General features: G+C 41.5%; 1 protein-coding gene across 5 annotated transcripts in view; it reads left to right on the top strand.

Moving 5' to 3' along the window:
- The window catches only part of FBXL7 (F-box and leucine rich repeat protein 7), a 189,168-nt gene extending 175,045 nt beyond the window's left edge, over positions 1 to 14,123 (top strand). For 3 of the 5 annotated variants that reach the window (XM_058832907.1, XM_058832908.1, XM_058832906.1), the window contains 2 exons: positions 3,633 to 4,244; positions 8,813 to 14,123. In XM_058832907.1, coding sequence (XP_058688890.1) covers positions 3,647 to 4,244; positions 8,813 to 9,549 — 1,335 coding nt within the window. In that variant the 5' untranslated portion in view covers positions 3,633 to 3,646 and the 3' untranslated portion in view covers positions 9,550 to 14,123. The remainder of the gene's footprint in view (positions 1 to 3,632; positions 4,245 to 8,812) is intronic. The other 2 variants (XM_058832905.1, XM_058832904.1) reach the window with 1 other exon arrangement.
- Positions 14,124 to 15,262: the final 1,139 nt, after the last annotated feature.

The following is a 15,262-nucleotide window of genomic DNA, read 5'->3' as shown; positions in this document are numbered from 1 at the left end:
AAAGCTTTAATAAAAGGCATCATGCACAGATGATTGGAGGTAAAGGGGCAAAAGAGGTTGTAGGAAGGGAAGTAGAGGGCTGCTTTCTAATTTGCTTTTACTTTCTAAGATCACAAAAATTAAAGTTGCATTTCTGGCTTGTAAACAAATGAGTTTACAAGAGAAATGCTTGTATAGGGCATTTGTGTGTATGAAGATGTGTATTGAGAACTGTAATCAGCAACTTCATTTGTACTTGCAGGGTTGTGTTTATTAATGTTACGCTGTCATTAAGTTGATCTTTCTCAGACTGCCCTGGCCTGTTGGCTAGCACTCAGTAAATGGTGAAGAACAAAATTTGAAACAAACTCCTAGAGGCTGAGATAGTGCCATAGGAAGCCCCTCCCAACAACATTAGAAAACTCTGGAAAATGTGCAGCAGACCAAGTGTTTTGCTAAAGTTTTAAATGCTAGCAAAAAACTTTCCAAGTTTTTCCTGGCAATAAGGCTCCTGGACTCACCTGCTATTTTTTTTTTTTTTTCATTTCCCCTTAGGGGTGTACAGTAAACAGTAAGCAGGAATACCTCCATGTGGAGTTCAGCTGAGCTACCAGCAAAATTCCTGTCTGGGAGCATATTGCATTATGGGCTCAGCAGAGCAGAAATGTGCTCACAACTCCTTTTTTTAAACACAATGACAACACTATGGTCTTTTTTCACAATACTTTGTGGACTGGAGACAGGGGGCATGTGCACGTGTCTGTATGGAAGTCCATGCCCCGAGGATGGAGGGAGCAAGTTTCACATGATGCACCTTCAGGACTGAAGGGAAAGGAAATACAGGATGCACATCTGGAACTGCTATACTAATGAGAGAATTAAGAGAGCACAAAGCACGGAGCATACACATAAAACAGAAGGTCAGGCCTTTTTTAGCTCCAAGTCTAAGTTAAAAAACACGTAATAGTAATTCATTACGCACCCAGAATGTCTAAGGTATTGATTATTCACAGTGCCCAGGAGTGACGAAGGAATGCCACTTCTGATCCAAAAGCAGTGGAGATTAGCCGTATTAGCTTGGAGCATTGCTCACCAGGGGAAGGGGGGGAGAATCATGGAATATAAAAAGCTTTTTTATGCTTAAGTAGAAATGGAAACTAATGAAGAATGTAGCCCGACAGAAATTTTAAGGTGTTTTTAACGATAACTGACTAAAAATGTATGTTTTCCAAATATGCTGTGTCTTACAGAAGGTACTCATTCCCACAGGACTAAAAATTGTTTAAAACAGGTGTTAATAATTAAAATTTTTTGCTTTTGATTTTAATTCTATTTTGTGGACTAGAAACACATATTTGTTCTGTGGTTTTTTATTTAAATCATTTTGTTTTCCTTTTTGTTCTGGTTTGTGTAAAACAAACAACCAACAATCAACCAAGGAAAAAGCCAAAAGCAAAGGAAAAAGTAAAAAGAAAGGAATTGACAATATCAAATACATGTACTAGTAGAAGATGCATCCAGCACTTGGAGAAAAAGTGTATATTCTTTTATATTAGAAACATTCTTGTATTAAAATCTCAAAAAAGCAGCAAAAAGTAAAGGCTCTGCCACATATTCCACACATGTTTAGTTTCAGGCACTGTCATTGGTTTTGGTGATAATGTGAGGGAGGTCAAACATATGGTAAGTCCTGGCAAAAATTAATCTCAGGGACTGTTGCCTAAGATGCCTGTGGAGTCTTTGCTTGTCTGCAGGAGCCTGGCTGCTGCTGCTTGTTTTTTTCTCTCCAGCTGTAAATCTCATTTTTAAAATACCAGCATATACCAGATGCTTACCAAATAACACTCCTCAATGCAATTATTTGCAATAGCTGCCAGGGGGGTATTAAGAACTCTCAAAGGGAGCAGGGTGTCTGCAAAGCCCACTCAGCATGAAGATACTCTTCTTGCTCATAAATACACAAATCCCTGTGCTAGGACCACATAGCAATAGCACGGACTGAGAAGCCTTGGGGAAAATATTTCCTTTCATTTGCTGAAACAGTGAGTTTCAAAGAAAAACAAGATGCAGAAGAGGAAGAGGGAAGGAACTGGTTTTTTCTCCTCAATGTGAGAGGATGATTTTGATCTCTCTGCAACTCAGCTAGGTGATCTTGAGCAATTGGACTTTGTGTCTTGAGTTCTTCAGCTAAATATTTGTGCCTCTTTCCCTTGCAGGCACACTGTGAAAATGCAAGGCCAATGGTTGCTGTTGTTGTGGATAGTGAGATCAGAGCAGGCCTGTGCTGGGCTAAATAAAAGCTTGACGGGGAAGTTTATGTGTAACCACGAAGTTCACCAAAAATGTATTTAATTCAAAAACTCTGCCCAGATCCAGGTGTGGACATGCTTGCTGAATGCATTTCTGACGGTATCTTGCTGAGCCCTTACCTGTGCTGTCACAGTCACACAGCTGCAGAGTCAGTGTCACTTAAGGGGCTGCCTTTGTACACAAAATCCTTTGTTCCCTGAAAGGAATGAACATTGATGTGACAGCAGGAGATGTGATGTGGAGAAAAGCTTAGTATTCCAAAAACGTTGTCTGTCTGTGAAACTTGTTATTCTACTGGTCACTAAATTGTGGTTACTGTATTCATTTGTGGGTCGTGCTTTCCTTTATGAAGAATATCTATTGAGATCAGTAGTGAGGTGGAGGGAGCATGCTCAGCAGCAGCATGCATCTCTCATACACTGGTTGTATCTTGTGTAGCATGCTACTAAAAAATCCTTAGAGTATTTTAGTACTCTAAAATACTATTATTTTAGTATTTTAGAGTACTAAAATACTAAACGTATTGCCCATGGCATTTGCTTGACTATCTAAGTTATATCTTAGTTGTCTTCCAGTATTTTACTTGGTTTGCTTCCAGTGTGACAAACAGCCCTAGCAATAAGTGTGTAAATACTGTACAACAATTCTCCAGCAAGTTTCCAGGCATGCTGTGTCTTCATGAGTTACTTTTCTGGGCTGGTTTTTTTTTTTTTTCCCAATCCAACTGAGGTTCATTTTAGTCCATTGGAAAGAAGTGTTTTCTGTGTGCACATGATGAACTAGTCACTGGGCTCTTGGTTGAACTTAAGAGTTTCAGTTTGCGTGACTGAAAAATTAACTTCTCTGATGACACATTGAAAATGGTGTTGGGCTTTTCCCATCTACCCAAATCTGTTGAAGGAAGCAGCATTTGCCTTGTCAGCTCTTTTTTGGCCTCCTGCTGAATGGCTGAAAGAGCTGAGAGATGAAGGACCGCAGCATCCTCTGCCCCTAAGAGCTGTGCCATGAACAGTTGCTTTCTGTCAAGAAAAAGTCTGAGACTCAAACGTAATAATTCCTTACAGCATTTAATTAAGAGAATAAAGAATTCTAATCCTTGGATTTTAAAAAATCATTCCACTGCTGTCTTCTATTCAGGACTCAGAACTGCATCATCTCCTTCACTAACATGGCTTTTGAAATACGTTTTTTCACTCTGACTGGCAGAAGTGACTGCTTAACCCCACAACAAACCTCCAAAGTCCATCTTATGCCATTAGCAAATGGGCCAGCAGGGTGCTATGCTGTGCAGAGAGCTCTGTGCCTGTCCAATGCTCATTAAAATTGTGTGTTCTATCTTCCAGATTCCGACCTGAGCATGCGCACACTCAGCACACCCAGTCCAGCATTAATATTTCCACCAAATTCCCCTGGGTTCCAAAATGGCAGAGGTTCGTCGACGTCTTCATCCTCAGTCACTGGGGAAACTGTTGCCATGGTCCATTCGCCGCCTCCAACCCGTCTCACCCATCCTCTCATCCGGCTGGCATCCAAGCACCAGAAGGAGCAGGCCAACATAGACCGGCTGCCCGACCACTCCATGATCCAGATCTTCTCCTTCCTGCCCACTAACCAGCTGTGCCGCTGTGCCCGCGTGTGCCGCCGCTGGTACAACCTGGCCTGGGACCCGCGGCTTTGGAGGACTATTCGCCTGACTGGTGAGACAATCAACGTAGACAGGGCTCTCAAAGTGCTGACCCGGAGGCTTTGCCAGGATACTCCCAACGTATGTCTCATGTTGGAGACGGTAATTGTTAGTGGCTGCAGGCGGCTCACAGACAGAGGACTCTACACCATTGCCCAGTGCTGTCCAGAACTGCGGAGGCTGGAGGTGTCCGGCTGTTACAACATCTCCAATGAGGCGGTCTTTGATGTTGTGTCACTGTGCCCAAACCTGGAACATCTGGATGTGTCAGGTAACAGGGAACACAGATGCTTCTGATGTTTGTCAACCTCCATAAGTGCACACTTATTCTTTCTATGTTGTTTTTCTGTCTCCTAACAGAACACCTGTGAGACAGGCACCACTAAAATCTCAGTGCCCCCAATGCCAGCAGCACCTCTGGAGTGGCCAGGCTGCTTCCAAAGGAATTGAGATAACAGAGACAACCTGTTCAAATGGCACGAGGATTTATTACAGGATTTTGCACAAAGCACCCATAGAAGGGCCCATGCTGCAGTCAGTGCTACATCATGTGGTGAATCCTAGATACTTCAGCAAAATTTGTTTTCTCTTTTTCACACACATGTATATGTAGATTTTCTATAGGTAATGAATACATCTGTATTCTGGTGACTTGAGGAGGAGCTCAGAATAAGTGCTAGGCTTTTTTTCTGGGGATTAATATCAGTTGTCATCCCTAGCTAAACTTCAAGGTCCCCTTATTTCCACTGCTATTTTAACAAGATTTAGCCAGCTTGAACTTTTTTCTCTTTTCTTCCCTTTTTTTTCTTTTTTTTTTTTTTTTAAAGCAGCAATTGCAGATGTTTAGACCAGCAGAAATATTTTAGACAATTTTCTTCAAGCATACTCTGGGGAAACAAGATATTTTTTCCCAAGGTCAGTTGCACAGAATTTCCTCTCTGCAAATAGGTTGGCACTTAATGGAAAGGATGCAGCCAAGCAGAGCACTGAAGTAAATTTGCTGCTTAACATTTACTTTGTGATCTCATCTGTTATCACTCTAATGCCATCATAAATCAGCTGAATCAGATTTGCCATTGCAGAGGTACCAGTGGTAACAAGCAGGATGAAGATGGGGATTAAACAACAGGGGATAGAAAGTGATGCTATTGAGTCTCTGGTATCACATACTTTTTCCAAGGCTACCTATCTGGTGTACACTGATTTGCATTATTTTCTCTGCCTTTTTTTTTTTTTTTTTTTTTTAAGCAGATTTATCCAACTCTCTCACCCCATTCCTAGGATGGCAGAATGTCATGGAAGGCATCAAAACAAATATCAATAAATCAGAATTATGCCCTTTTTGTGATTGCTTTCTGAAACCACAAGGGTAATAAGGAGTCTGTGGAACTCCACAGGAGTCTATTCACAGTGACCTTGGATATGAATTACTTGTTGTTGGTACACACATTCAGGTTGAAGCATCTCCAGTGCCAGGGGAAAATGTATATACCTGTGTGATTTGGACCTAGAGCTTAGAAGCTCACACTCTGAGTGTACCTTGGGGCTTATGGGTGGTTAAAAATGCTTTGGTCCACAGCTCTTATTTAGGGATGTGCTATAGAACAAAGGTGATTTTTTTCAAGGGCAAGGAAAAGGAAAAAATTATGCCAGATCTTGAAATAGCTTCTTTTGGGGTCTATCTTCATTTGTGGTTTTTCTAACCTTCTTACTCTCAGACCCAGAAGGTGTCATCTGTCCTTAAGAGCTCATCAGTTTGGTATAAAGTGTGCAGGGGGAAAATAAAATACCTGTCTTCCTTCATTTTGTCTCATCAATGAGATAGGAAAGTAATTTTAATTTATTTTTTTCCTAAGTTGTTCTTTCTATTTGGAGCATGTGAGGGAAAAATTCTGCTTTTGAACATGCTCAGAAGTCAGGGTTTGGGTATAGCTTTTGCTGCATGTACCATATGAATTGAGGATAATCAGTCTCCAGGCTCTTGTTTTGAGTCCACTTTTTTCATTCTGATGTGGGTAATTTTGGAGCATGTTTTGGAAAGAGGATTCCATTTTTCCCTGCTTCTCTCTGTAGTTATGAGGACAAGGCTTGCGCCTCCATACTCAAGGAATTCTCAGGACTGAAATGTTTCACTGGTTTGGTTCTATACTGAGCAAGAGGACGTGGGGGTGTATGTTGGGGGGTGATGCTAGTTGCTAGTTAATTAAATCCCAGTTCAAAGTTGTACATTTAGTTGAATCCTTTTCCCCCTTGGATGGCTACTTGGCAGCAAAAACTTACCAAAATCTTTAATGTCAAAACCAGATGTTTGTGTTAACTTTAGGAGCTTTCCACAATGTAAGTTCTGTCACTGTCAGCAACTACTTTGTGGGCAGGTCTGAGATATTGCTAGAAGTTGTTTGAGCTTGACTGCAAGTTATTATCTAACATTCTAGCCAATGCTTTTTGGTCTGTTTGGATGTTTCTCCTCATTTTTAGAAATCTGTTATACCTACTTTATGAAAAATCCCGTTACAAGAGCTTTATTTTTACATTTTGTATTATTTAGGACAGAAAAATTGTTGTGGACCCTGGAACCTGTCATTTTGCCTAAAAATCAGTCTGTGCTATACCAGCATGGACTCTCTTTTCTGGTGAAACCATTTTGAATATCCTTCCCATGAAATGTTTTACAGTGTAGCCAAAGTAACTAGAGATGGCAATGCTGAGCTTGACAAAGCAGTGGTCGCACAGGTGATGTATGTGACTCCAGCCCTGCTGTGAGACTTGTGACCCATTTACTTTCAGTTATGGTCATTAAACCTTCTTGAACTCTCAGCACACAGAATGTTCTCCTTGGCCTCATGGATGCACCATTCTCAACAAGCTGGATTTAAAACTGAATTCTGGTCAGAATATAAAATATCCAGACTGACTTCCTAATCCAGCAACCTCCTCAGCCAAATGCAACAGCAGCAGCTACATCAGGTGCAACAGAACTCTGCCTAGGTGCCAGCTTCTACTGTGAAACTCCTTTAATGAATTTTGTGTCACCTACTTCAAAGAATATACTAGAGGTGAATTTTTTACAGCATTAGTATTGTACTGCTTCCCTTTAGAAAAATCCTTTATTTTGCTGAGTGTGTATATAGTACTTACCTGAAGGCACAAGTATTCCCAGAGACTGCTCCAGAGCATGGATGGATCTGAAACAGCCTGAAGAGAAAAGAGCATTCAGTTTTAAGATGTTTATTGGACAGTGTTTTACTTCAAGGTCTTGCTCCTGCATGACCTGTAGGCAATTTGCCCATTTAATGTGTGTGAGGCCTAAGGTAAACTTCACATTTGAATTTGACTCACTTTAATTTGAAACCCAAATTAAAGAATCAGCATGAATTTAAATGATGAATGTAGAAATCTAGTTGCAAAGTAGTAGAAATCTAGGTGGCAAAGTGTTTCAAGTCCATATTGCACACTTCTTAGAGCATTTGTGTGAGTCCACATGGTTGTGTCAAATGATTTTTTTCCTTTTTGCTTTTAAGAGCTGAAGCATATTCAAACCTTCAACTAAGCCTCTGAATGACAGCTTTTAATAACAAGTGGTATAGCTTTGGGTCATGTAAGTTTTTGAGGCAGTCTCCATACATCACCATGCTCTTTAATTCCACACTACAGTATTTCTGTAGGGTTTCTGATACATGGAGCTCTAGGTCATCACTTTTTATTAATCACTTCATATTGCTTGGCCAGTGTTCCAGCAATACAGAAAAGGTCTTTTTATTTCTACCTGGAGGCACCTCTTCAGGCATAACCTGCAGAACTTCTCTGAGTAGCCATTTATGGCTAAAACTGTTGAGCCTTAATTACTAATGAGTAGACTCTCCCTTTTTTCTTGCAGCTGTTTCTAGCTATGCTAATGCAAAGTACCCAGCTGAACTTGGCACAGCTTAGGAATTTCCCTGAGAAGCCTAAGACTGCCAGTTTGCAGTACAGCAGAAACCACACTTTCCAAAAAAAGCTTTCACTCTCCACTGTGCAATGAGTGGAGGTTAAAAAAGGGGAAAGTCTGTGTGTGTTTTTCCCTTTAATCTAGTTCTGTGTCTCTCCTTGCAAGGTCTGGTGTTTCTCCTCTAGTCTAGTTACCTCCATTCATGGCCAGACTTTCTTGTTGGACACAATCCTTTCCTCTGTCTCTCTGTGTCCTTGCATGCCCTTAATAGTCTGTTGGCTCTTACTAATTCTCCCCATTCTCCTTAGGTTATCCAAATCTCCACCCTTCTGCAAGTACACAGTTGTGCCATACTTTTGCATCCTTCCCAATGCAGGCTTGGGGCTGGATTCACATCTGTTCTCCAAATGCTTGGGGCAGAAGGGGTGGGTGGGGGGGAAAGGGAGCAGGGTTGTGTTTTCTATAATGAGTTTGGATGGTGAAAGAGCCTCTGATGTTGGTTTGCAAATTCAGCCAGTCAGCAATGAGACTGATCAAAAAACTGCATTGGTTGTCACGTAGTATCCTTTTCTCTGACTGTCACTGGGTTCATATTGCAGTAACAGATCATAGGCTGTCCCCTGATAGACCCAGGACCACCATTTTACATTTGGGATATGGACAAAATCAGTCCATTGCCTTCCAGGGCTCACAATCTCAAAGCAACTTCACTGACTCCAGTGGAGTTTATTGTTTCCTCTGGTGTGGGGACTCAGCACAACAAATCAGAGGAGTCAGGCAGGGTGATTCCACTCTTGCAACATGAGGATCCCTTTATCACGTCCAGCACGCCATTCCACACCTGCCTTTCTGGTCCTGCTGTGTGATTTGTTTTTACTGCTTGCTTAAACTCTCTGTGTTTTTCCACTTAGGCTGCTCCAAAGTAACGTGCATCAGTTTGACTCGCGAAGCCTCCATCAAGCTGTCTCCCTTGCACGGGAAGCAAATCTCCATCCGCTACCTGGACATGACAGACTGCTTCGTCCTGGAGGACGAAGGACTGCACACCATTGCCGCCCACTGCACTCAGCTGACCCACCTGTACCTGCGCCGCTGCGTCCGCATCACCGACGAGGGGCTGCGCTACCTGATGATTTACTGCACATCCATCAAGGAACTGAGCGTCAGCGACTGCCGCTTCGTCAGCGACTTCGGCATGCGGGAGATCGCCAAGCTGGAGTCGCGTCTCCGATACCTGAGCATCGCTCACTGCGGCCGCATCACGGACGTGGGCATCCGATACATAGCCAAATACTGCAGCAAGCTGCGCTACCTCAACGCGCGGGGCTGCGAGGGCATCACGGACCACGGCGTGGAGTACCTCGCCAAAAATTGCACAAAACTCAAATCGCTGGACATCGGCAAGTGCCCGCTGGTCTCAGACACCGGCCTGGAGTTTCTAGCCCTCAACTGCTTCAACCTAAAGCGCCTGAGCCTGAAATCCTGCGAGAGCATCACTGGGCAGGGCCTGCAGATTGTGGCTGCCAACTGTTTTGACCTGCAGATGTTGAACGTGCAGGACTGCGAAGTCTCTGTGGATGCTCTGCGATTTGTTAAACGACATTGCAAGCGCTGTATTATAGAGCACACCAACCCTGCTTTCTTCTGAGGGGACACCCTACACCTGTCATTGCAATGCAGTATTAAAAACACTGATGTATAAACACACGCTCCCATATTCAGTAATGCTCTCTTTTCTGTCGCTCACGGGAGTCCATTTTTCTTGTACCTTATGGGTGAGGGGGTGTTTCTAGAGGACTATTTCGTTCGCTTTTTGTATGATCACTTTTTAAGGTGCTGTGGGTCTCTGTGGAGAGGCTGCCTTAATGCAAAAGCAATGAGTGCTCAACATCCCCGGTGGGGTGTCATTTCCATAAGAGCCATGATCTTGTCCCAGGCTACAGTAGCTGCCTCCAAAGGAAATAGCACATAATCCCTCCTTTGGAGATTCTACTAAGCTGTGTCAAATACATCTGAATTCTAGCTGTGCTCATAAAGCTGACTATGCAATATTGTGTCTGTGTTCCCCAAGTCTTTCCAATATGGCTGATAAATCATCCTCTTGTCTCCAAGAAGTATCTTTTTGGTAGTCATCCATCGTAATCCCTCAGGAAATACTGGGTAATATTCTTAAACATACTCATTTGAGGCAGAGTAAGACCTTCTGGCCATCGCTGAGCACTTCTGTGGAGTGAATCTGGAGATTGTGCCCATGCATGGATTCTCTTGGGAAGCCAACCTCCAGGTTACTTGTGCATCATCACTACTTGCCTTCATTTCTAAATTTGTCCTCTCCTGCATATGTAGTACCACCCTCTGGTAGTAGATAGGGACTTCTGTCTCTGATAAGCAGGGATGTATTCACCTGAGTGAAGGAGAACAAATGAGATCTTGGTGGCCTAGAAAAAGGAAAAGCCAGCAAGCCAGCCTGAGAAGCTGCTGTAATTCTGCAACAAGCTGAGATAGTACTGTAGGACAGCAGAGAGGCTCTGAGGCATTGTGGAGCAACTTGCACAGGGCAGTCCAAATAGCTGTGTGGCGTGGCTGAAACCAGAAAGTCTGGTTTTATCCCTTTGCTGTAGCTCTTCAGCAGCTGTGGCACCACTGTAGTGAATGCTCCCTGAGCAAACTAGGCTTGCATTTGAGGTGAAGTTAGTATGTGCCTTAATACACTTGGAAACCTGACCCTTTTCTGTGGCCTTCCAGTTCAAAGGATAGATGGCTGATCTCAAGATTTCAAAGACATTAGCCTCATGTTAGATAACACCCCTGGGGACAGAGGGGATTGGGGTGTTATTCACATTAGATTTAATTTTTTTGAGACTTTGGCTCTGTGTCTTCCCTTAGGCTAGAGATTCAGCTGCGTTCAACAAAGAATTAAACAGCACAGTTGCCCCGTGACACTGGGAGCTCCTGGTACTCTCAAGGTCAGTCTTGCTCTTGCATGAGCAGGGGTGTTTTGGAAGTCCCTCATCTCATTGGCTCCTTCCCCAGAGTGTGTGGTTGATTCATGGTTACTTTCTTAATAATTTTTTGGCAGCTGTTCCTCTGCATTTTCACATGTAATGCTCAGATCTGAAAGCCAGACACGTGAGGGGTGATGAGATTTTCAGGCAGGCCCCCTGTGCCTGACTGACAGGTGAATTCATATGTTCAGCTCAAATCCTATAAGTGTCTCATAAGAAGGGAAGCACTGTGTCTGGTTTTCATAAGCAGTAGTTCCATCATCTCCAGACAACACTAATAAAATCAGTGGTATGAAGTGAAAATCAATATGCTCAAGAAAAACACGTAACTGCTGAGGAAATACTTATAACAATGCTCTCTCAAATTGCAGGAAAAAAAGGGGGAAAAAAAGGGCAATATGGTTTATGTCCCTGGAGAGGGAACTTGTTGTACTGCTGCAAAAATTCCTGTAACTCATGTATATTCCTCCAATTTTGGATTTTTTAATATACAGGATGGCATCAGTTCTGAATTATAAATTAAGCTGTACTGAAGTTAAGAGGGCCAGGGAAAATGAACTTGACATTGCTACTGTTACTGATCAGTGACTAACATGAAATGATACCATCCCTTGGATGGTTAATTTCATTTTGGTTTTCCTTTCCATATTTCTAAAATTAGAGATTCTTCTCCAGCAAGTAATACAATATATTTTATCCGAGCCAGCTATACTCTCTGTTTATCCTTTATCTAAAAATGGCCTCAAAGAATTTAAATGTTGAGCCCTGAGAATGGTGGGATTTTGAGCCATTTGCACTCATGAAATATAAGGCCTCACTAGTAACATTTAATTGTTTATAAAAAAAAAAAAAGCGCTACTTTTCTGGCTATGTTAAATTGAGTGAATAGTGCTACATGGTTTTAAAAGTTTCTAATGTTTAAATTGGCCTGTACTGTACAAATCTCACTATAAAGCCTTAATTTGCTACCAAGAAATAAAGCAATATACTGGTAACTGATGAGCATGCAGCGTCATTTGCACTAACTGATCAACTGCTAGTGAAAAAGTAAAGTTTAAATTCTTGTAAAACTCAAAAAATTAGGTGGGTGATTGAGCGTATCAACCCATCAGGAAGGTGAATGACTATTAAAAGAGGGAAAAAAATTATTATGGATTATGACCTCACCTATCTCTCTCTAAAATTTGATTTTCCTCATGTGGTTCTTTTTGACCCTGAAGCATAATCAGAAACTGGAAGTGTAGGTAAAAGAAAATAAAACACATTAATAAAAGTTGTATAAAAATTTCAGGAGGGCCTCTGCATTGGTTTAAAGGCATGTTAACATATTCGATAAGTAAAATGGAACGACTGAAAGGGTAGAGCACTTGCTGGAGCAGTGTTATCTTTTGAATGCTCTAGAAAGCCTTTTCTGGGGGGCACTGTTGGAAAGTTAATAAAGGTAATTTTTCTAAGCCAAATGTTTTTAAGTACATAGTCTTACGTGATCTGAGTTGGTACTCTGAGACTGCTACTTATTTCAAGAAAATTTGAACTTAACTTATTGATGCAGCTTGCCTGATTTGACTTTTAACCTTTTTTCCTATGTCTACTTCCAAAATGACAGAACCAGAAAATAATGGAAAAAGCTGCACTGGAAAAAACTGAAATAGTGCATGTGGAGTTGAATTTTCTGGAAAGATTGCAATGTGTGACTGATGTGTCTTCTAGTTTAGGGTTAGCAAAGACTAAATTTCCTGAGTGAAAACATAGGTGATTCTTGAACCATAAAATTCATGCTCAAGTGCTGAGGCTTCCTCTGCTCTGCAATAGCATATGGTGATCTCATCAAAGAAAGGCAGCAATGAATCACATCAGTCAGGCTGGCATGTTGTTTATGTCTTTGGAATCATTTGTGTCCTCTAGAGAGGGGTCTCTTAGAAAAGGCACATCTAAACTACCATGCGCTGTGATTATAGCCAAAACTCTGTGTCTAGGTATTCATCCTTCCCTTGGCTTTTGTAAAAAGTAGAACTGTATTTTTCCTATTAGCAGCATGAAACTGATGCGAAGTGCAACACTTTTGCCTCCTTGAGCTGTGCTCGTCTGGCTTCCTACAGAATGCAAAACAGCTTCTGTTGGATGTCCTGAACTCAGAACCATGGTTCAGATGGAAAACTTCAGTAGTGGCTTATGCGGTTTCTCAAAACTTCTAGACTTTGAACTGAAAAATTAAAAAGCTAGTAAAATATCTAATTTTAGCACTAGGCTTGAAGCAGGTCCAAACTCTTACTAAAAAGAAACACAGTGATTATTTGGACTGCAGGCAGGCTGCCCCTCAGCTGCCAGTGTTAGTTTAGAGGGGAAAAGTTCTCTGACAGAGTTGGTGCATGGCTCTTCTTCCCCCAGCATTCCCCAGGAAAGTAACCTACCTTCAGTTTTTTGGTAATTTTGTCAGTTTAGCTATTCATGCTGAAACTTCCCATGCTGGGCTTTGAAAATGTTAGTTGAAATGGTTCATCTGGTTCTGTAAATAAAGCTGGAGGAAATGTCATCTTGTTCATGTTAAACTCCAGGTGACCTTTCCTTTGAGAATGGTCCATTGCTCTTCATCTCTAAGGCCTTCAGAGTGAAAGTGTGAGCCTTGCCAGGAGGTCAATTTTGGGACAAGGATGTGTCTTCCTGATCTCCCAGTAAGTTTCACCTAAATTTAGCTGCATTACATGTCTTTGAACATCTCAAACTCTGTAACCAGGGAGAAAAGGAACATGCTCAGATCTTTTGGAGCTTGTAGTCTGGGAAGGCTGAGGTTTGGCAAAGCTAAGAGGCGTTTATCACTCTGGCAGTGTGAAGGAGGAAATGACCTGAATTATATGGAAGCTGCCTGGAAAGTCAAGGCAGGGTTGAAAGATGGGGTTTTGAGAACTGGAACAAGAAGGACAAGGAGATTTCCTGGGCAGGGGGGACTGGGACTGAGATGACAAGAATTTGAATGATTTTCAGCAAAGAAACTGGGACTGGGGATTAAGAGAGATGGGTTTGTATGACTGGTTTAGCAGGGAGAGTTGGGCCAAAGGAAGTAAACAGTAAAGAATGAAGTTTAGGGTAGGAAAAGAAACATGAAGAAAGTTAATTGAACTTCATTTAAATACAGTACACTCCCTTGGCACAGGCTCTACAAGCTGTTTAGCTCTTTCAGTGAGGATGTGTCAAGTTTGAAACTAAAAATAAAGTAGTAATTTTGCATCTACTGCATCCAGTATTTACATATATATATATATAGATATATATAGATATATAGATATGTAGATATATAGATATATAGATATCTAGTGAGGCCAGAAAGTCTTTACCAGCAGAAGTATATAGCTTTACCAGTATATGAAGGTCTGAGAGATTGTTAGCCTCAGTGTCTTTTTCCTGCCTTTCTGTCTTTGTGTGAGAAGAGCAAGGAAGTCAGGTTTATAAGGTCTGTTCTTCTTTGGAACTGCATTTCAGCAACACCAGCTGCTCAGCTTTGCTAAGGTGCAGCCACCAGTGTGAACCCAGACTCATGCCATTTTTGAGGACTGTTAAAGGGCATAATAATCACATGTTAAAATTACTTCCAGGCAGTAGACATCAGAATTCAAACTTAGCCTAACAAATATACATTTGACTGAAAGCATTACTGCATGCTATTAAACAGATTAAATCCATTTTCTCTGTAAAAGCTGAGGGATGTTTATTTTCATGCACACTGCTGCACAGATTCAGAGCAGGTTTTTCCTCCATCTTTGTCTTCTGTGAAAACTGGATAGAAACATCAGGTCATTTTTTCCCTTGTCCTCTGGATGATCACAGAGGCACAAGTGAGATTTAAACTAGTCAATAGAAATCTTTTCCAAGTAGGCTCTGCTAATGCAAATTTTAAAAATACTATGTGTTCAATAATCTAGTTGGCCACAGATATGTCAGAATAAGCCAATATAGAAGTTACTAAATAGGCATCAGAGGAAGAACCAAAGGAACCAGAAGGAGGGATCTTTTAAAACAAATGACCCCCCAAGCTTTTATAAATTACTCTGGTACTTGTAATGCAGAACAGAAATCTTAGCCATTCCTTCTAGCACTAAAGCTACTGTGTTCTTTGGGTTAGAGTAGATTAGTTTTCCTTTGTTTTTTAAAAAAACATTGCATGCTGTAGCCTCAAGCTCACACAAACAGTAGAAATGGAAAAAGTCATCTTGCAAAGTGGAGAAAGAATGCAGAGAGGGATCTGTGCCAAAAGGAATGAATGTTTTTAACAGTTTCATGTTTCATTGTCTATCTTTGATGGCTTTTAAAACATGTTTTTTTAAAACAAGTAAAAGGCCATTCTTGAGATGTTTTGTTGCT

This window comes from Poecile atricapillus, chromosome 2, assembly GCF_030490865.1.
Source record: "Poecile atricapillus isolate bPoeAtr1 chromosome 2, bPoeAtr1.hap1, whole genome shotgun sequence".
NCBI classification, from domain to species: domain Eukaryota; kingdom Metazoa; phylum Chordata; class Aves; order Passeriformes; family Paridae; genus Poecile; species Poecile atricapillus.
The sequence above is the reverse complement of the archived record's forward strand: the minus strand, read 5'-3'. Positions and strand labels throughout refer to the sequence as shown.